The 22,100-nt window shown below is 34.9% G+C and overlaps 1 protein-coding gene across 12 annotated transcripts in view; it reads left to right on the plus strand.

Moving 5' to 3' along the window:
• negr1 (neuronal growth regulator 1) overlaps window positions 1-22,100 on the plus strand; it is a 349,508-nt gene that overhangs the window by 153,432 nt on the left and 173,976 nt on the right. The window contains exons 7-8 of one of the 12 annotated variants that reach the window (XM_073952837.1): window positions 8,850-8,891; window positions 16,543-17,772. In XM_073952837.1, coding sequence (XP_073808938.1) covers window positions 8,850-8,891; window positions 16,543-16,637 — 137 coding nt within the window. In that variant the 3' untranslated portion in view covers window positions 16,638-17,772. 12 annotated transcript variants of the gene reach the window in all.

Here is a 22,100-nt window from a genome sequence, read left to right on the forward strand (position 1 = left end):
TTTTTTTTCTTGCAAGTGCAGAACAGAGGTCATCCAGCGTACACATCAATCTGCTTTTATGTGGATGCAATGCTGGCTTATACTGTGCTGTTCAATACAGTACCTGAAGATTACACGTCATGCAATACTGTAATATAAAGGCTGAGAGCTCCACATGGAAAAACATTTCACAAATTATGCTGCTTTGTTTATGCAGTTTGAACTGAGGGAGGAAAAATGTTTTCATGACTGCATGGAAATCTTCAAAAACTAAGATTACAATGAGCAACATGATCTTACTTTTAGTAGAACTGGGAATAGTTTCAATGTAGGCCAATTTGTCTATGGTGGAAATAATATATATAATTGATTAAACACTCTGAAATAAATATATTAATGTAATATTTTTTTTAAAGAATTGCAATATTTTTTTATTTTTGTGCTTTTGTCTTTAATTTACAATGAAACCACCTTGAAAATATTTTGCCAAACATTCATTGTCATAAATTTTTATTTTTTTTTCTCTTTTATTATTAGACTATTATTAGAAAAGAAATCTTTAAATATATTTATATTCTACATTAATACAATTATGGCATTCCAGCTAAATGTAAATAAGCATTAAATATGGACATATAATTGATTTGTATGTGTATGTATATATACATATATATGGGCCGTTATTGGTGGTAACGTGTTGCGTTAACGCGAAACTCTTATTGTGCGATTAAAAAAAATATCGCCGTTAGCCTATTCTCAAAGTTGCGTTGGTAGCTGGGTCTATTCTATGCAAGCTATGGTGACTTTCACCTTGATATTTTTGCGTGGATGTATACCTGACAGGTGAGCCGTCTGACAAAAAAAGTGCCTTTCTGAATCAAATCAGCAGGATGCCTGACTTTAACTGCAGTTCGGCAGTTTCAGGGTGCTTTCACACTAGCACTTTTGGTCCACACCCGAGTTCGTTTGACGTCATAGTACAGTACGTTTAGCTAGTGTGAATGCGTCTTCTGAACCCGGGTGCGGACCCGTGAACCGTACCCGAGTCCGCCTGAAAGAGGTGGTCTGGGGTACGGTTCATGCCAACTCTGGTACGGTTCACTTCAGATGTGAATGCAATCGTACCACAAAACGGAAGTGAACTATAGTGAACTGCCAACTGTACAACAAACTATAGTTTTCATAACGTTCGTTTGTTCGTGTGTATGTCTTGTTTCGTACCTTGGTGACACGTGTGGGACAGAGCCAGGGCAAACACAGTGATGTCTGCTTGTCTCCTCCAAAAACAGCTTCTGCAGACGCTGTGTGATGTTCTGAATGTGCATAATATTTTTGCGGCAGATGGATGCAAGTTGCTTTCTGTATGTCCAAAAGCTTTCAGTAAAAGCAGAATGACCGCGATGTGCGGAAGTCTTTTCATTTCAGCGCTTGCTTGCGTGGCCGTCACCTAGCAACGGCTGTAAACAAAACAGCAGCTCGATGACGCAAGCGTACCAGGGTTCAGAAGGAAAAAAGACAGTGTGAACACAAACCAACCGAGGAGGTGGCAAGGGGAGACAATCGAACTTGGGTACGGTCCAGGCAAATGAACCAAGTGTGAAAGCACCCTCACTTTACTCATGAACATTTTATTCATACCGCTGTGACAAACAGACGCAAATAAGGAGTGTTATGGAATTTAATAACGCCAAATGGAAAGAAAAAAATGTTCGCATTTCGCGATATTTGTGTGTGTGTGTGTGTGTGTGTGTGTGTGTGTGTGTGTGTGTGTGTGTGTGTGTGTGTGTGTGTGTGTGTGTGTGTGTGTTTGTGTGTGTGTGGTCCTTTACTTATCGGAAGATATGGCGAAAAGTTCTAAATGATGGTGTTTACTGATCGCGGTGTTTACTTCAATAATGCCACTAATATATGCATACTCCATGTCTTAATTCCATTTCTGTTTCAGTTATGACTTTAATCACATTAAGAATCAAAAATCGCTGTTTCGAGCTTATGTCGGCCTACAGTTCAAAATTCATGTTTAACTGAATAAACAGTTAGTAAACTGAAAAAAATATTCATTATATATTTTCTATTGTAAGTATATTAAAAGTCAATTATTTAATTCAGTATTTACATTTTTTAACCTAGATATTCAAATAGTTCCGTCTCAGCCAAACAAAGCCCAAAATGTGTGTTTTTGTGTGAATTAATGTGACCTATAAATAAAAACAACTCCAGTTTATTTTTATAAAACCTTTACACCCTGTTTGTTCGTAATTGACCAATATAAGCTTCACCTCCATATCTTACTCTGTTTTATAGCCTTTTTCTGATTTACAGGAATGTCAGTTTATTCCCAAAGTGTGCGGCTTAGTGAGTATTTACGATTGCTCCAAGCTGCAAACCTGTATGCTTTACATGAACGTTAGCTGGAAGCCTTACACACATTGCCTGTGTTTTTGCTTCACACACACACACAGCGCCTCAACCCTGCCCCTGAACCTGTGAGCAGTAATGATGTGAACTGTCTCTAGGCGCTGTGATTTCAACTCCAGGGCTCTCAATTTAGCAAAGGGCTTACCGGAGAGAAGCCTCTGTTGAGGTCATTACACTCCTTAATCACAAAGTCACTCTTACTGTACAGAGCCACTGTAATGTTGATTTAGACAATAAAAGACAAAACACAGATTCTGGATTCTTTTTTCCTTCAGTTCATCTCTACCATTCAAAGCGATCTTGAAAGGGAAGGATGATTCTTTTTGACAATTGTCCAAAGTTGACAGTGACCTTTGAGTTACTGTCACGCAACCACATTTTGAGTTCACAAACATAAATAATTCATGCAATTTCATTGATAAAGGCTCAGTGTGTTTGGTGAAGCTGAGCAGAAGTGCAACAATAGAGTATTTGGTTGCTTTTGGTATTACAGGAGATAAAATACTCAACCAAATATGCATAAAGTGTGGAATTCTGTTTAAAGGGAAATATCACAAAGACCTTTCTTAAGCAAAACGTTTCACAAAAGAGCTTTGTTTGGTTTCATATTATAAATAATAGATCAAAGTGAAGATACAGTATAGGTGGAACACTTTGTGGTGGCATAAAGGGATAGTTCTTCCAAAAACATTGTCATTATTTATTTATTGTTCCAAACCCAAATGCATTTCTTTCTTCTGCAGAACACAAAAGAATTGATTTTGGAGAACATTGGAGACTTGAATCCTAATGTAATTCATAAAGAAAACTAAACAAAAACACTGAAAAATAACTTCTTTTCTGTTCCCAAAAATCTAATTATGTTATCATTTATTCACCCTCATGTTGTTCCAAAGCTGTATGGCTCATGTGGTACATAGAAGATGCATAAATATTATGTGGTACATAATATCTTCTTTTTTGCTGTTGTTAGGCAGCAGAAAGACACTATGTACACTGAAATAAATTATTCAAAAAAGATTTATTGGATTTACATTTTTTTTTTTTAAACTAGGTGGTTGTAAACAATTTATTTGGGCTGAATTTACACAAACAACTTTAAGTTTAACATTACTAAATTTAGTTAGTTTAAATTCAACGCATAGAAATTGTTTGTAACAATTTTGCAGACATCATTTTTTCCAGTGTGCACTCAAAAAATGACTTTGCAGTTTGTTCAAACTACTTATTTAAAATAAAACAATACAGTTCTTGAGTTTTTGTGGGAGGCCAACTTAATTGTTTGATGTTCAATCCCCTTAAATTTGTCAAAACTAATAAGTTAGCTCGATTCCTTCATGTTTTCCCAACATAAATCAATTGTTTGGAACCCAGCATTTTTACAATGTATAACAATATGTTAACACTTACAGTTCAATTATTTTTGTTGGTACAAAAAAAAAAGGAAAATGGTGCATTTTATCTTGGTTTATTGTTTTTGCAACATTTTTTTAGGTCCAAGTCTAAACATACAATTAAAAAAAAGCTCTTTTATAACATATATTTTGCTAAAGAACGTACTAAGCATCGACAATAATACTGTGTGAGGGGCTGAACGTGCTTGTCTGTGTACTGTACTGTACATCTGATGGTATTTTTATCAGCTGAGAACTTGTGAAGATCTTAGATGAGGTGTAAATGAGTCAAAACAGTGCCAGGAATTCCTTAGTCACACTCACCAACATGAGATCTCCTGCGAGGAGATGTGTTTTCAACAGCTGTATTGAACTGTAAATGGGCAACTACTCAAGTATGAGGAGAAAAAAAACACATCTGTGCTTGAGCTTTCTGTTTTGGTTGCGTCTTTTGAGATCATACCTTGTTTTCGGTTCCTTTAGCTGTTTTTGGTATGTGTTGCATTTCTGTTGGAGTCAAATCACACAGAAGTGCACTCAAAAATGACATTTGCTGCTTGTTTATACCACTTACTGTATACAAATTGAGCTGAAACATCCCAATTTTTAAGTTGTTCTGGTGGGATAACTTGATTGTTTTATGTTCAATGCACTTAAATTTTGTAAAAACTAATAAGTTAGCCTACTGTTATTCCTACATGCTGTCTCAATACTAATTGATTGAGTGGTAGCCAGTATTTGTTTACAGTGTGTGTTTGAAAGTGAAACAAGACCCAATGCTTATTTGATCCACACCAAAAATGGAATGACACAATGTACAATCATACCAGACTTTGTTTTGGCTAAATCTGTAAACTCACCTCAAATTACAGAATGTTTATTTTTGGGTCAAATACAATTTTAGGGGTTTATTTGTTCTTGTCTGACGGATGTATGACCAGTAGTGGATCTAAATAATTCAAATTTAAAGAATGTAAATGATACATTTAAACTAGGGCTGCAAGTAATAAAAAAAATAAGTGATATCGATTCAACCTCCCACACTTCTTAATCCAGCATTTCTACAATTCAGCCAATTATATTTTCAAGTTCAGGAGAGAAGCATAAGGGCGGTCCCACAAATCTTTACATTGTTTTATATACGTTGCCCAGTGTTGGAATAGCCAATTCCATGCACATTTTCTTCAATGCCAAAAATATTAGTATAGATACAAATGAATGATTCGATAAATTTCCCTGACTGCCTGATTTATACACAACTAATATTAAAAGGTGGAGTTTTGGTAGAATTTGTCACTTGTCAATCATTCTGCAGTCCTCTGGCACCTGCACCCAAACATACTTCCTCTTTCTGCAAAATTCTCTGCTCACATATGCTTAAGTTATTATCAGATAAGGCATGCTCTGCAACATTCTGTCTTCACCCTTTTAAGCACATCTCATTGTATAGGAGAGCTAAATAAGAAAGTTATTTTCATATATCAATGTTGCTTTATCTTACCAGTAAGCTTTATCTACTTCTGCAACAATGTTTCATTAGTACTGTATGCAAAGCATATCACACTCAGATAATAAGTTGGGTTAATTTATTACCTAAGCAATACAAATATTTAATGACAAGAAAAAAAAGACAAAATTAATAAAAAATAAATTCCTCTTTCACAGCGTGTGGTTTATTTATAAACTAATTTCGAGAGGATCACGTGTTTATGATCAACATGGCTGGCACCTTACTAGCTCCTTAATTTGCCCTAATATATGATTACTAAAGCATTATAAGTAACCAGAGTTTTTCACTCCAGTTATCTTCGTCTTTTAGCCTCCCCTCTTTCACCCCTACACCCTTTTTTCAGATAGAGCGACACAGTGGCCCAGTGGCTAGCACTGTTGCCTCACAGCAAGAACACCGCTGGTCAAACCTCCTATCCAGCCGGCTGGCATTTCTGTGCAGTTTTCATGTTCTCCCTGTGTTCGCGTGGGTTTCCCCCCGGGTTCCCCGGTTTCCTCCCACTGTCCAAAAACATACACCATAGCCACTCGACTAATCCAAATTGTCACCCAAGACAACCTTAGTTTACACTTCTCACACTACGACCTACCTTAGTTTGAACTCTTCTCTCGCCCTTGTAATGGGAGGGAGCCCCGGGCTTGGGGATATAATGAGCTCAGGGCTCTCTCCCGAGACAGCATGCCACTTACACTTTATTGATTGTTAGCTAAGTGTGAACTCTTGAAACCAGCAACTTGGACACCTCTAAATGGTGTTGAAAGACTCACATACTGTATTTATAAGGTATAGTTCACCCAAAAATGTAATTTCTGTCTTTATGTAATGACGTATTCACAGCTGCAACATCACATGTGAGCTGACTCTGAGCTGTTTGTTTACCAGAGTAGGCGCATGTGCCTTAAGGCTGATTTATACTTCTGCGTCAAACGCCGGCATATGCTACGGCGCTGACGCATAGCCCTTCGCCGTGGTCATCAGCGTCACTGACGTGCACCTCTCAAAAAATGTAACTACACGTCGCAACGACGCGTAGCGCAAGCTCTGTGATTGGTCGGCTTGGTATCGCTGATGAGTCTGGGCGGGACCGAGAGCCGCGCAAATGGCGCGAGCGATTGTTTACAAGTGTGGAGTCCCGTCAAGGAGCTCCGGATAGATAGTTTTGTTTTGTGTTTACCTGATAGTTAAAGTTGTTGCACGTCCGCCGGTTTCTGCCTCAAAATAAGCGAGTTTGAGCCACTTGTACATCCCGGAAGTGTTCAGTAAACGCAAAAACGCAGCGAAGAAACTTGACACAGAGGAAAATTTACACTTCACTGCCAACTAGCGTTTCGGAAGTGTTAATGCAGACCGACAGAGACAGCGCGCAGAAGTATAAATGCACAGCCACGCGCGTTGCATGCGCCGTGGGTTACGCCGGTCAATTGACGCAGAAGTATAAATCAGGCTTTAGAACGACTTTAGTCAACAGTACCTGCATAGGCTTTAAATAACAGGCTATAAAGTTGTAAATAAAGTTCGATTTGCACAGAGTGAACGTTTGAACATATAATTATGCATCTATGTTTTTTTTTCTCTCGAAGTAAGGGCATCCTTGACAAAAGTGCGCTTTGCAGATAAAATGAAACCAAAACCTTGTAATCTGATGAAATCATTTTACTGTGCATTAACTACCAGCACAAATTGAAAGTTTATTCAAGTCCACCATTCCAAGTCTACACAAAGTTTAGCATTTTACATATCTACAACTAGAACTAATATTATTGTTTTTTAACCATATGTTTGGGAAATAACAATAATAATAATCTACTTGTATTAACCTTTATTTTACATCTAAAGAATCATGAGAATATTGTGATCTTGATTTTAAGCAAAAAAAAAAAAAAATGTTTCTCGCTTTAGCCAGAATCGTGCAGCCCTAATTTAAACAGTGTATTGTTATTATTTGAGATCTGTTTATAATTAAAAGTACTTTTATTGCAACATGTCCATGATGAACTACACCCATTGTTACTTTATGAGAGCACTTGTATGACCTTAAAAGCAAATGGCTTAATACTTCCAATAAAAATAAAACCTTCACTCTTTTAAAAATGATTTTCATGAAGAACCTCTTAACATCACTAAAACCTTTCCATTAATCAACGTATTCTTTAGGTGGAAAAAGCTTCTTAGGGAAATGAAGCCACCTTTTTGTTTGCAGACGTCACTTGGTTTAATATTTTATCACTCAAAAAACAAAAAACAAAAAAAAAAGATGTTTGCTGATTGTTCAAACAACTTATCTAAAATGTTCTCAATTCTTGAGGTTTTTGTTTGAAAAGCTTAATTGTTTTATGCTCAATCCACTTAAATTTGGAAAGACTAGTAATAAGTTAACTTAATTCCTGCATGTTGACCCAACGCAAATCAATAATGTGGAACCCATCATTGTTTACAGTGGCTCATGAGTAGGGCCAGACAAAATCTCCAGACATTGTTTGCTATTGCTACAGAGAAGTAAAAAGTCTGCAGATTTATCTGGAATTGGTTTGGGAGTATCATAACTAAAAACTTAATATATGATATAAAAAATAATAGCTTTTTAACTTTAATTATTGCTTACAATGCAAATCCATCTAGATCCACTTATTTGCTAAACAAAGCAAGTGTTTCATATAATATATCTACTGAAAGACATTATAATATTACATTATAAGAAAATATTACTTTACAAACTGTATTGTAATTAAATCAAATAAACATATCCTCATTAGTCAATATTATTGCTGAAATAAATGTAAAAAATGGAATAAATATAAATGTAAACACAGTTTACACAAGTAAATAAATAGGAAATCTGCGGATTTCTGTTCGCTCAGATGCCGTGTGGACCTACTCATGAGTATGTTTGCTTTTTTTACCTTTTTTATGTACGTGTAAATGTGAAGACAGAAGTGTTTCTGTATATCTTCAAGATCTAGATGTCGCCACTAACCCCTCCCCTCCCCAAGTTATGTTTTAATTACAGTTAAGTAACCTACTGAAAAATATTAAGCTTATATGAGATTAAAAAAGGATTGACATTAAAGTCCTGCTTTTAACGTTTCCCAAAAAAGGGAGCTGAGGCAATTGAGAGACTGATATCTATTAATAATGCGAAAACTATATTACATCGTCATGATTAAACGACTGTCTGCTAGGTGCAAATTTAATTTCATGTGTTAATTGAGCTGAGCTTCATTCCGGTCGGCTGAATTGAGTGATGCTCAGAAGCTTCTAATTTGGAGTATCAAAGATCAGCGATCATAATATGATTTGAAACCGACTCTGCCGTAACCCCTCTGAACATAGCTCCACAAAACCCGATTGAACGTTCCATTTTGATCACGAAGATCACTGTGTGCGGGGATTGTGAATTTTGGGAAATAAACAGCCCCTTATTGCTCGCTGACCAGCGTTTTCACACCCCTTTCTGCATGTCTTTGTTATCTTTTCCCTTCTTTTAGGGAATTCATTATGTTAATAATATATAAATGTCCTCTTTTCCTTCTCCTTTTCTTTTCCTGTAGCAATTATTGAACCCACAACAACTAGTGCTGTCTCAAGTCCAGGTCAGTATATGTTACATGCTGTATACGCAGCTCAGTAAGGAATCCAAAATGCTGCACTAACCAAGAAAAAAAAAATGACCTCTTCCTCATTGCAATTTCTCCTTCTCTCGATTGGCCAGGATGCCTGCTGGCGTTCAGCTTTGTGTGTCGTCACTTTATTTATTTCATTTTTTTCTAGGGCTGTCAATCGGTTCATTTTTTTAGAATCACATTTATTACATGCCAGTTAATTAATCACATGCTCAATTTGTATCCATAATTCTGCTCCAAAAATGTAATTAAGAACTTAAACTATTTCATCCTTTTACATATTGTGTTTATGCATATTTTAATACTAGCAGCACTGTTTGGTATGCATGTTATTAAAACTAAATGTATTTGCAGTTTGTGATATATGTTAAAACTAACTGCTCCCTCCATTAAATATTTGAGTCAGTCCAAGTGATCTTGTTTGAACTAAATCATTGAGTCAATGAGAACTTTAATCTGGATTATTTTGATTCTGCTTGACTGACAGAATTGGTTCTCCGTTTATGGAGCTGTTTTTGAGCCAACGATTCAGGATTGTGTTTCCCAAAAGTGTCATTTGCTGAAACCATATTACAAACTCTTACAAACAGTTTTGTAAACTTGTGTGGTTCGAACTTGGAACTACAAATGTGTCAATTCTTCATTCTGTAATTTTTTTTTTATCCTATTTAAAGCTGCAGTATGACTTTTTTGCTTAAAGGGATAGTTCACCCAAAGCTGTACATGCTGTCATCGTTTAATCACACTTTACTTGTCACAAACCTGTTTAAGTTTCATCTATTGAACATAAAATAAGATATTTTGAAAAATGCTGGAAACCTGTAACCATTGACTTCCATTTTACCTGTTTTTCCTGCTGTGGAAGTCAAGGTTACATGTTTCTAACATGCTTCAAAATATCTTCTTGTTCAACAGAAAAAAAAAGAAACTCAAAAGGGAACCAATTGTCAGAGAGTAAATACTGAGTGAATTTTCATTTTTATGTGAACGATCCCTTTAAAAAGAAACAGAAATTAGTTGAGCAATTCATGTACATATCGTACCAGTATCAGCAATGGTCAGTTTATAATAATGATGTAGAATTTGAATTGTTTACTTTCATATCCATCAACAGAATATATGTTTTTTTTAATCTAGATTAATACTTTCCAAACCTGTCCTGGGCTGAGGAGAGTTAAAGACTGATGAAAGGATGTTAAAAATTTAAAAAAAATAATGGCTAACTAACTTTAAAGGGCACCTATTTTACCCCTTTTTCCAAAGTCTTTTGTGTCTCCAGAATGTGTCTGTAAAGTTTCTACTCGAATTACCCAGATTATCTATTATACCTTTTTAAATCTAGAAAATTTAAGCTGTTGGGACATTGTAGCTGTTTTTGTTGCCTGTGCCTTTAATGCAAATGAGCTAGTTCTTCCCGCCCACCATTCCCACGTGCGTGTCAAAGCCAAAGAGAGCCAACCTTCACCTGCTGCATCTCACACAGATAAAGAGCACAGTGCAAAAAACAAGAATGAAGCAGATTTCCCTTACAGTAAGAAAGAACTTTCCCAACTGGTAGTTGTTGTGAAGTTTATTCAAGCTTTTTTTTGCAACAATCAATTTGTTGAACAAAACACTCCTACATCACGGTGAGGTGGGCCTCAGATTTGCAGGGATTTGTATCCTATTTTAATGTCAGGGAATTTAAAAAACATTGTGTTTCTATCACTCAAAATTACTGTGGACTCATTATACCTACATACAGTTCTTGTCAAACAGCTTTGAAAAGTAGATTTTCATGTAGATGCCCTTTAACACACTTGTTCATTTAATCAAGATAAGCATACATTTTCCTTTTTTTTTATTTTTATTTTTTTATTTTTTGGGGTCAGGTGTGAAATACATTTTCTGTTACCAATTTGAAAAAGCAAATGTGGTCTATAAATAGGAAACAGATTCATCAGAGAACTGTGTCAAAACCATGTGAAAAAGGAATGGCTTTACTATTTCAAACAGAAATGGCGACAGAGAGACAAAAGTTCCATACTGCAGCTGTAAATATACTATATATACATAAATACTGTATGTGCCTATATAAATATGTATGTTAACCCTTTGACTGCCACACCAAGAACAAAAAATCCTAATGCATTTTTTTAACTCTAATTAATTAATTAGAGTTAATTTCTAAAACATCAGCCTCTACCAAATGGTAGGTATGTCGGTTTATGATAAAAGTACCAGAATTAATACATAATGTATGCTATGAAAAATCTGAAAATATGAAGTGTAAGACCAATTTAATTAAAAACAAATTCAAAATAAATAAAAAATTTGAATACTAAATTATCTTTATTTTTTGAAGTATGACATAAAATATTTTAGATTCTCATTTAACAAGTTTTGTTGTTGTTGTTGTTGTTTTTTACAATAAAACCAATATCAAGTGCAGTACTGTTGTTGTTTTGTTTTTGTTTTTTTTGTAAAGTCATTTTTTAAATGACTAACAGTCTTTATTTAAAGCAGTCAAAATACAGTCAACCATTTGGTAGAGCAAGCAGTTAAAAGGTTAAGTTTATATATTTTGGTATGTCAACAGATTTATTTTATTTTTTTAAATACAAATACTTTTTTATTAAGAGCTTTTTTTTTACCATTTTATGGGAAACATACTCCATAACTTGCTTATGAATCAGTTCAATTAAGTCATAAAATATCCAAAGCCAGGCAAACACTACAGGAATTTTAGGCTATTTTTGTTGTCCAGGACCGTTTTCACCTTTTGGTGAAGCTTTTCTAGATCTCCTGATTTGCTTGCAAAAACATCTATACTGCTTCAATAATATCAAACATTTTTGATATTTTGGATTTTAAATTGCGATGAAGGCTGCACAGTTGCTTAATGATTAGCCTCACAGCAAGAAGTTCTCTAGTTCGAGTACCAGCTGAGCCAGTTGGCATTTCTGTGTGGAGTTTGCATGTTTTTCCCATGTTCTCATGGGTTTCCTCCAGGTTCTACAAGAAAGACTTTTTAGGAGGCAGACAACCGTTTAACATTTATTGTGAATTGTTTAGATAAATATAAATTCATTACTATCATTTCATAAATTCCTTTGGCGTTAGCCCCGTCCATGGTGCAGAACTCTGGATGAGCTAGCAGATCCTGCCTGAAGATGAAGGCAGGGTGAAACCAACCCCAGAGTGGAGACGAGGTTGACCCGATGGTGGTGGAGAGGATGGAGGGAAATTTCTGCAATGTCATCTGAATACAGCGAAACAGATTGTTTAGATGGCCTGATGAGATATTTATTATGAATGACATGACATACCAGTCTTCCTGGCAGAACTATCCCTAAAGCTTTCATATCCCCCACAGTCCAAACAAATGCGCTATAGGTGAATTGAATACTAATTACTAATACTAATAAACAAAATTTTTCATAGCGTGTGTGTGTGTGTGTGTGTGTGTGTGTGTGTAAATGATTATGGGTGTTTCCCAGTCCTGGGTTGCAGCTGGAAGGGCATTCGCTGTGTAAAATATACAGTATGCCAGACTAGTTGGCCTTCATTCCGCTGAGGCGAACTTTAAAATAGAGACTAAGCCGAAGGAAAATGAATGAATTGCAATGATGTGTTTACATAAGTAATTTCACAATAGGTAATGCACATTTGGGCGTGTTGGACAGGGCAAATAAAGAAACTGATTGCGAAAGTTATATATATAATTTGTCTTGGAAAATGTATAACAGTGTTAGGAATAAAGAGTAGCATTGGGGGGAAATTGCTTCAGTTCAGGAGAATGTAGAAAGCAAAACATAAATGTACGTAATTCCTTTTTAAATGTCAATGACAATCTGCTGCGGTAGATCAGGTGAGGTGCTCCCTCTGGCCTGATAATCTTAATATCTTGTAGTTTGTTATATGCCACACACGTGTGATATTTTCAGACTGCGTAGTCTGTGTGTGCGAATGTGATTGAAAATCTGCCTTATATTTGAGCGTGTGTAAAAGATTTCGCAAATGATTAAGGGTCTAAAAACTCCTGTAGTGTGAGCCCAGCTTTATTCACACAAAAGATATGCTATAGAGAAAAAACATCACCAACAAGTGTTATCAAGACAGACGTGTTGGGGCTCATGATGTGTTGGTCCCCATCCACGCGGCGAAAACGAATCACTTTAAATAAATGCTAAAACTGCTAAATTGACAGCCCTAATTTTTTAACTTTGTGTTTCTTTGTGTTTTGTTTCTTTAACTTGTGGCATTGCACAGTACAGCACTGACACCCCTCTGAGCGAGCACTGTGGCGTTATGGTGGGCACTGTCATGTGTTTAGCGCTGGGGCGAGTGGCTTTCCTAAACGCTCACTGCTTCTCTCTGGCTTCCTCATTCTCTGCTTTAGTGCGGGCTGCATGAAGGGCAGGATATTGATAACACGCCGCCTCGACTTCTCTCTTTTATTTGTTGTCTGCCATTTTCTCTCCTCCTGAGCAGCAACTGATTCCGCCGTCTCTGAACGTGTCTCACTATCTATGGCGTCGCTGTGTTTTCACTGTTGTGCTCCTTACTGAAATCACAGACCATGATATTCTCTTTCTGGGGGAGTGTGGAGGGTGTGTGTAATGAGCTGTGTGTTTTAAAGGGGTAGTTCACACAAAAATTGCAATTCTGTCATTTTTTTACTCCTCTATGTTGTTTAAAACAAAAACAAAACAAAAAACATGATGTTTTGTGTTTTTGTAATGCAAAAAATAAATGAATTCACACTAGTGGTTTTTGGATGGTGTCCAGAACTTCGCACCTGGCTTGCTAAGAGCTTTTGTTTCAGAAGTTGGCACATGTTTTCCCTTTGATTGTTTTGAGGGATTAAAACTGTTACAATGTTGCAGGTTCTTGATGGTTTGGTTCTTTTTTACAAAGCAAAGAAAATGACAAAGCATGAATCGAGCCTTTGTTTGTATTTGTATTCATGTTGGACAGTTGTTCTGAAATATGTTGACAATGTTAATCTGATCATTTTTATGTTACACCCAATCCAAATATTGTGATAACAAGTGTATAGTTCAAAACATATGTGTATGGTAGTGATCAAAATAGAGTAAATTACCTTTTGAAAAAAAAAATTGGCTGTTAAATTAAATTAAAGAACCCCTAGTATGCATTAAAAACTTTCATATTTTGCTTTTGGAAGTCTTTAACAACAGGCTGATATGCATAGGTCAAAAAACACTTTCGTTGTCTTAAAACTTATTTATCCTAACGACTCCCATATGACTTGTTCAGTGATTCATTTGTTCCCAATCCCCTCCTTAGCATGATGCTAATCTGTGTGGATTTGTCCAATGACTAAGGGCTGTATTTTAACGTTCTAGGTGCAAAGTCTAAACGTGCAAGGCACAAATAGCTTTAAGGGCATTTCCGAATCCACCTTTGCTATTTTAAGGATGGAAAAATACGCTTTGCACCCTGGTGCATGGTTTAACAGGGTTGTGCTTATCCTCTAAATGAGTTAAGTGTGTTTTGAGTATAACGTGCATTAAACCAATCAAAGTGTCATCTCCCATTCCCTTTAAGAGTCAGTTGTTTCATCCCATGGCACATTTGCTATTTACATGATGGACTTTGTAAGTGGAAAAACTAAATGCTTCACTAGCGAGGAAACTGTTAAACAGACCATCTGCAGCGCGAGGATAGAACGAGCCTCTTCCATTCAGCTTCTTTACTTTCTCTTTACTTTTACTCTTTACTCCTTTATTATCATTGTATTTGGTCAATGGCATGGTCTATTTTAGTTTCTAAAAAACACGCCATCAATGCACCTTAACACACCTCTATTTTAGACCAGGACGCCTATGAATCCACAAAGTGGCGCAAATGGGTTTGATATTTTAACAACCTGGCGAAAAGTGGGAAAATTAGGCTTGCGCTTGTCTGAAAAGAGCAACAAATAATGCCGAATATGTATTATGTTTGATAGGGCCCTGAGTCTGTTGCGACTGGTCAACTGCATTCAGCACAGTGATGGCAATCTTCGCTTCTTTATCAATCCCATCATCCCCTATGCTCCATTAGTGTTTGAAAGGATGGGTGCATTCATGTTTTACTGGATCCGGCAATTCATATTTGGCGAGGTTGTGTACTTGTACACCAAATACAAGTCTTTAGTAATGACTGAGTTTTGTTTAAAAACACAGATTGATCCCGCAATGAACAAGAGAATATTTATGTGTGAGCATCTGTTCAAGTATTTCATTCAAAAATCCATTCTGTAAAAAAGCAGATAAAGTCTTTACATGCGAGTCATTTGTTCATGAGATTTGTTAAAAAATGCTGATTCATCCATTAAAGAAAAAGGTGAAGTCTTTATAAGGGAGTCGTTTGTACATGTGATTTGTTCAAAAAAGCTGATTCATCCATTAAAGACACATGTAAGTCTTTATAAGTGAGTCTTTACATTATTTGAATTACAAATTTGTGTAAAAAACGTGATTTATACAGTCATAAAACAGTTGAAATCTTTATGAGATAGTAATTAAATCATTTATTCAAGATATTTGTTCAAAAATGCTGATTCATCCTGCAATAAGTGAAGACATGAACAAATTCCTACGAACAAAATGCTGATTATTATAGGGAAATAATAAGTAAAGTCTGTAAGAGTGATATATGTTTTTTTTGTTTATGAGTGATGTAACCAAGCTTTAAAGTAGTGCAATTATTAAATGGAATTAAAATTAGAATTAAAAAATAGGGTGCCACTAGTCATCTTGTGAGAAACTTCTCAGTGCTTATTTTGTAAATTGTTTATGAAGAATCATAATATCTGTTTTGCCTAAAAAATACAACAACATAAAATTATAAATTCATATTATTCTTTCATTTTCTGACTCAAATGCACTAAACAAACCAGTTGTGGAAAAAAGCTATTGAATTACTCCTTTTATGTTGTATGTTCAGATTTGGATCAATATGGATGTGAATAAATGATAACAGTTTTTATTTTTGGTTGAACTACTCCTTTAAGACATGTCTTTTAAAAGCCAGTATGAAATGTAATCTCTCAGATGGGATACATCACTTCCGCTAATGCTTTCTCTTTAGCACATACAGTTTATAATGGGCACAATGCACACATCATCAGTGTGTGTGTGTGTGTGTGTGTGTGTGTGTGTGATATGTTGTAATTCATGACTGTACTTAGTAACCACAATGAGTACCATTTGACGATACACATACTTAATGCATTTTCATACTCCATTTTACAGATATGCCACTGTATTAGTATGGCATTTTTATAGAATGGATATAATTAGCCATGAGGTCCTCTCACTGCCAGAGTTTAGACCTTTGCCTGTGTGTAGCCCTTAACTTTCATTTGATGCAACGCTTGCAGAACAAATGACAATTTCATGGTCCGCTGCAGTAGCGGCAGTATCAATCGCTGAGATAAACTGTCTCGACGTCCCACTGTTCTTGTTTTGTTCCAAGTTCCAAATTGTATTTCTAGTTAATTTTGTGCTGTCCTAGTTGAGCGACTTGGCCGAGAGAGGATAGTTTGAAATCCTCACAACAGGTGCATTTATGTGACAAATGATATAAGTGAATTAATAAATGCTAATCATGTTTTGACGTCTCTTCACAGGAGGGTTGGATTATGGGTATTCAGAAAGAAGCAATACATACGGTATGCAAATGCAAATTATATATAGGAATGTGTATGCATGCATACATGTATAAGGGAAGACCGAGGCTTGTTGTCACATAGAGAGTAGTCAAAAATAAAATGAGGCTGATTTTGTTTTGTAAATGTCAAATTTAGGTTGCTATTTCACTGTATTGCAATGCTAATTAAGCATTTAGTGTTTCATAATTGTTTTGTTAGTTCATTTTGGGCAGGATCTATTGCTACTTTGCAGTATATTGTCACAAAATTGATTCTGGGCAATAATAGTGGTTATTTAAAGTTTAATTTTTGTTTAACAGGGTTGTCTGTGGGTCTTAATTCTCCATTCAACAACTTAAGTTCTTTTAAAAGTCTTAAATCAGAGCAGAACATCCTAAATTCATGGTATTAAATGTTGCACTGAAAGAAAAATCTTTCCTAACATGTTTGTTTTTCAGTATAAATATCTGGAAATCTTTATAGGGATAGTTCATCCAAAAATGAGAATGTCTTCTCCATTTACTCACACTCAAGTCGTGCTAAATTTTTAAGAATACCGAACAAGAGTTTCGGAAAAATGTTGGAAAACATGAGCCAGTAGATATTTTTCCATCCAAAGAAGTTAGACTTAACTGGAATATCACATAAAACATTTGTGCATTAATCTCAGCTTCCACCCAATGTGTTAAGAGGAACAAAATCATCACTACTTGAGAAACTGGGACTAAATATGAAAAAAGTGGAATTTTCTGTGTCAAGGGAAGCCATTGTGGGCCTTTTTTTCTTTTATAATAAATTACTTTTACCTCAGAAGATGAAGACAGAATCCAGTGAATGTGCAGTAGCTTTTGGAGGTTTGAGAGGACTCTTAGGGAGTGCAGCCACTCAATTTATTTGGTTTCCATCACAGTTTATGCGCATTTTTTCTTATCAAATAAAAAGTTTATCCTACTCCGTTGTGCACATACGTTTCTTTATGCACATTTTCAAAATGTACACATATCTTTTATGTGATACTCCCAAATGCACATAAAAATATGTGGATGTAAACATATAGAATTGGGCCGGTATAAGTTTCTGACGGTATGATAACCTTGGATAAAAATATCACATAATTAGTAGTGTGTTTGCTGCTCTAAAATAACTTCATTTTAAATGTCTGGATAAAAAATAATAATAATAAAAAAAAAATTCTCCCATTAAACAAAATACATTTTATTTTAGTAAACATTTATAAAATTTTGGAGCAGTAAACATGTCAGACTAAAGAATTAAAATTAATCATTGGCTTCTGTTGTCTTCATTAGTGTAAAAAACACAGATGTCTTTACAACACATTAAAAAAAACTTACTTATACCTTAGGAATGGAATAACAGAAAATGTTTGTTGTTTTAAAACCTTGACTTTTCCTAACCGCGGACCGGTTATCGTACCATGCCTAGTCCATAGTATTAACAAAAAGTACTATTGAAGTCAATTGCTGCTGCTTTCCAACATTCTTCAGCATATCTTTTATATCCAACACAAAAAATAAAAATGCAAACAGGTTTGGAACAAGAATCGGACATGAATTTTCATTTTTTGGTTGAAACATCTCTTTAAATCAAAGTTTATTTACTTGCGATGCAAAATTAAGAAATTAAGCATTATTTTCTGAGAGATTGAACATAATAAAGTTTAAATCAAGAACAAATATCTTTCTTTTTTTTTTCTTTATTGTTTTTAGACATTTAAACACTTACAAATTTGGTCCAACCAGCATTCACGCAACAATTGACAATAAAACATGCAATATGCAAACAATACAGAAGTATAGTAATAATAGATTAATACAATAATAAAAAATAAGAAATACAAAAAGGAAGCAACTAATAATCAAATAACATGAATACAAAAAAGTTATAATAAATAAATAAATAAAAAATACTGACCTATTTTAATCTAAACTAGTTTATTCCTCTTCATTTTAACTATTTCTTGCTGAAGAAATGAACAAATATCTTCTAATTATGTTTTCTGTTTGGCTAAAATAGATTTTTTTTTTCTTAATCCACTGTCAGATATTTGTTTTTGTTATAATTACGAACTCACTTTATTTAAATAATTTTCACAGAAAACATCACTTCTTTTTTCATGTTATTTAACTTTCTAATTAATTTATTTAATCATCTTTAGACATTTCTACTGGAAAACACAGAGCAACAACACCACTGTTTTGTTATTCTACTATTTTGGAGCAAAGTTATTTAAACCTTAAGCTATTCCATTTATAAAATGAATGAAAAAGTAATGAGATCGGCCCAAAGTCGTATTTTCAAACTTTGAAGGGTTACCTATTGTGTGCTTCCTCAATTTACATTTAGAGAGCATATTGACGTATTGTGTTCCCTTCAAAATATTAATTACATTTTGTTTACTTGGTCTGAAAAAAGTTTTGTTCTTTTAAAAAAAAGCTCTCATAAAATCTGCAGAAACCATGTTTAATAGCTTTTTTGACTTTTAAATTGGAACCCCACTGGTGTAAAGTGTGTGACTATTAGCCCCAGTCTCCCCTATATATAAGTATGTAATTAAAATGTCACTCGATAGCTATTAAATCCGTTCTATACTGTTATCTGTGTCAGATAATTCATATTTGCTGGAATGGAAACAGGAGGGAGTGTTAGATCTTTACAGAACAGATGCTTGTCGATACCTATTCATAGTTCTTTCGCGTGCTTTTGAAACATTTTGGCCTTTCTTTACACATTTACAACTGCGCTAAAAATGGCTGTAATTGACTGCGAAAATCAATCCCTAGTTCACACACAGTATGTGCTTTTCTCCAAACGCACCGCCAATACTTTTGTGCTTCTCTGCTTGCCGGCTGAAATAGCAGCTACATTCAAACATGCTTTTGATTCCACTGAAAACCAACCTGTCTCTTTTTCGGTAGCCATTCTGACAAATAGTTCAGACAGCTTCCACGCAAACTGAGATTTATGAAGCGGTTGTGCTTTTGGGATTCATACAAGATTTCTGCGGCGAAATAGAGTGTTTCATTTAAAAAGAAATAAATAAATGGAAAATATTGAGAGCTCAGGCCTCAGCGCTGCAGTTATGATTTATGTTTCCCTTGATGTTTTGTCACATGGATTGTACTGAAGTAGTCGAAAGTGCAGCATTAAATGATTGGACTTCTGCTTTCCGTGCACTGAAGTACCCTATAGGTATATACACTATATAATCATAATTTGGCTCCTTTTTGCTAGATTTAGCGCTTCCGTGCTGTGACTCCACAGGAAATATTCCAAAGTGGAATATTTTTGTTTCAAAAGAAGCTTTTCTCAATTTGACACTCTGTCCACATTCAATTGTCTTTCCGTGATCCCATTCTTCATACCTCCAAATGAGCTTAGTTACAGGGCTTAATCATGTTTAAGAGCATAACTATAGCTCTGATACTCAGCCCAACTGTGTCTCATTCACCATATCAACAAACGAGGTTATTAGTTGGATGTCATTAGTTTGACATTGCTTTTTTTTCTATTATTCCCAGACTCACATTCCTAATTTTACATGTCTACAAAACAAAGCAATTACCTCTGTCAGCAGATCAAGATACTCGCCTATTTTTACATCCTTTCAGCGTCACGACTGAAACTTTCTCTTTTTATCTGCTTTTTAACTAATCTGGCAAACATGATGGAATAGTGTTGACGTGAACTGTTACAGTGCTGCATGCTGAATCCTTGCGGTGGATTCCAAGCATATGGGGTAACATATGCCAAGCATGTATGGTGCATGAATACTGATTATTATTGCAAAAACAGGGCCTTTTTTTGACCAAAATGAGCATCAGCGTGAGGGAGAGAGTTATTGCCCATGGACATGTGCTTGCTTAGAATGGAAATGGGGTTATAATTAGGTTGTTTACCTCAGTTATGTCTGCCATGAAATAGTGAAGATATCATATTTTTCTAATCCGCTTTTTAGATTGTATTTTTAGCCGTCCGTGCATTGGTCTTTGTGTCAGGACAGGGTTTACAAAATAATTACACAATGCCATTTCATTTCCAGTTCATATATGCGTTATGCATTAAAATGTGTTCTTGAAGGCCTCATCTGAGGTTCCTAGCATGAGATTTTGGTCTCCTAATGAAGGTTTCTTAAGTTGTACTTATTTTATGAGATATTTTGACCTATTTTACCAGGTCAGATATTGCCTCTCCAATAGCTACACATTTTATAGAATATATATCATAGATAACACAAACACATACACAGAATTTATAAGAAACTTTACAAGTACATATCAACTTCCAATAACCCTAACCCCAACCTAACAGTCTACTTATAATCTGATGAGAATTAGTTGGCATATAGATGCAATGTAACTTATATTCAACAAACAGACCATCAAAGTAAAGTGTGATCCAATAATAATAATAATCCTAATAATAATAATGTATTTCTTCATAATTTTGTAGAAATGTAATACTATTTATCGTCATTTGTGTCTAATTAATAGAAAGTAAAGACAAAACTGCATTTAAGAGAAGTCGTTTTGTATTATAAATTCTTTTGCTGTCAGCTGAATGTGTCCTTGCTGAATAAAAGTCATAATTCATTTAAAAAACTAACATACTTTACAGAATTTTTAAAGCTTGTGTGCTGTATAATTTCATGCATCTAGTCCTCTTGAGCTCAAACAAATCTACATTTTTTTATTTATTTACTTGCTTTAATACTCTTAAACTCTGTAAAGACTCATTCTTAACTTTAAAAGTGCCTCTCAAGCACTAAAACCCAAGTCATTTATCCTCCCATTTTATCTATGCCTTGCAGAAATGTGCTATTTTTGTGGAGAGGTCCCACACATGTGTAATCTCCTCTTACACTGTTTTTTTTTTTTTTCAATCCACCCAGATTTGACTTGACTAGAACTTATTATTTGAGACATTCATACATTGAAATATCTGTCATCACCTACTGTATATACTCATACAATATGATATATTGAACTCCTTATGTTTCTATATCTAACTATTATTCATGTAAGTGACATTTGCATTTTAATCTGTACATCACTTAAAGCTTTGAAATGTGGCACATTGGCACTTATTGGTACTTTTTGGAGGGGTTGTGTTTGACCGTTTTTATTTCTGAATAATCTGTCACTTGTTTTGATCACATTGGTAAATGTTGACTTGATAATCTGCTTTAAAAGATGACTTGTTGGGACACTTACTTCTCTCAGTACTAATTGTTCTGCTTCTCATAATTCATTCCCATGCATCAGGAATTGTGATAGAAGTGATAAATTATCATTGTCACTCTGATGTAACCTTGTAATGAGAATCAAGTCCAGGGTGTACAAAAAGTCAGGTTTGGCAGGACAGTCAGCCATTTCAGTGTAATAATGTTATTTATTTGCAGTATATTTATTGGTTCGTGAGTTGATTAAGTTTATATACACACCAATTGTTTTGTATTTATTTTGTTGACAGGTTACAATAAATGATGTTATGCTTTGTAGATGCTTTTTATTTATTTA

The sequence above is a fragment of the Danio rerio genome, chromosome 6 (assembly GCF_049306965.1).
Source record: "Danio rerio strain Tuebingen ecotype United States chromosome 6, GRCz12tu, whole genome shotgun sequence".
Taxonomy (NCBI): domain Eukaryota; kingdom Metazoa; phylum Chordata; class Actinopteri; order Cypriniformes; family Danionidae; genus Danio; species Danio rerio.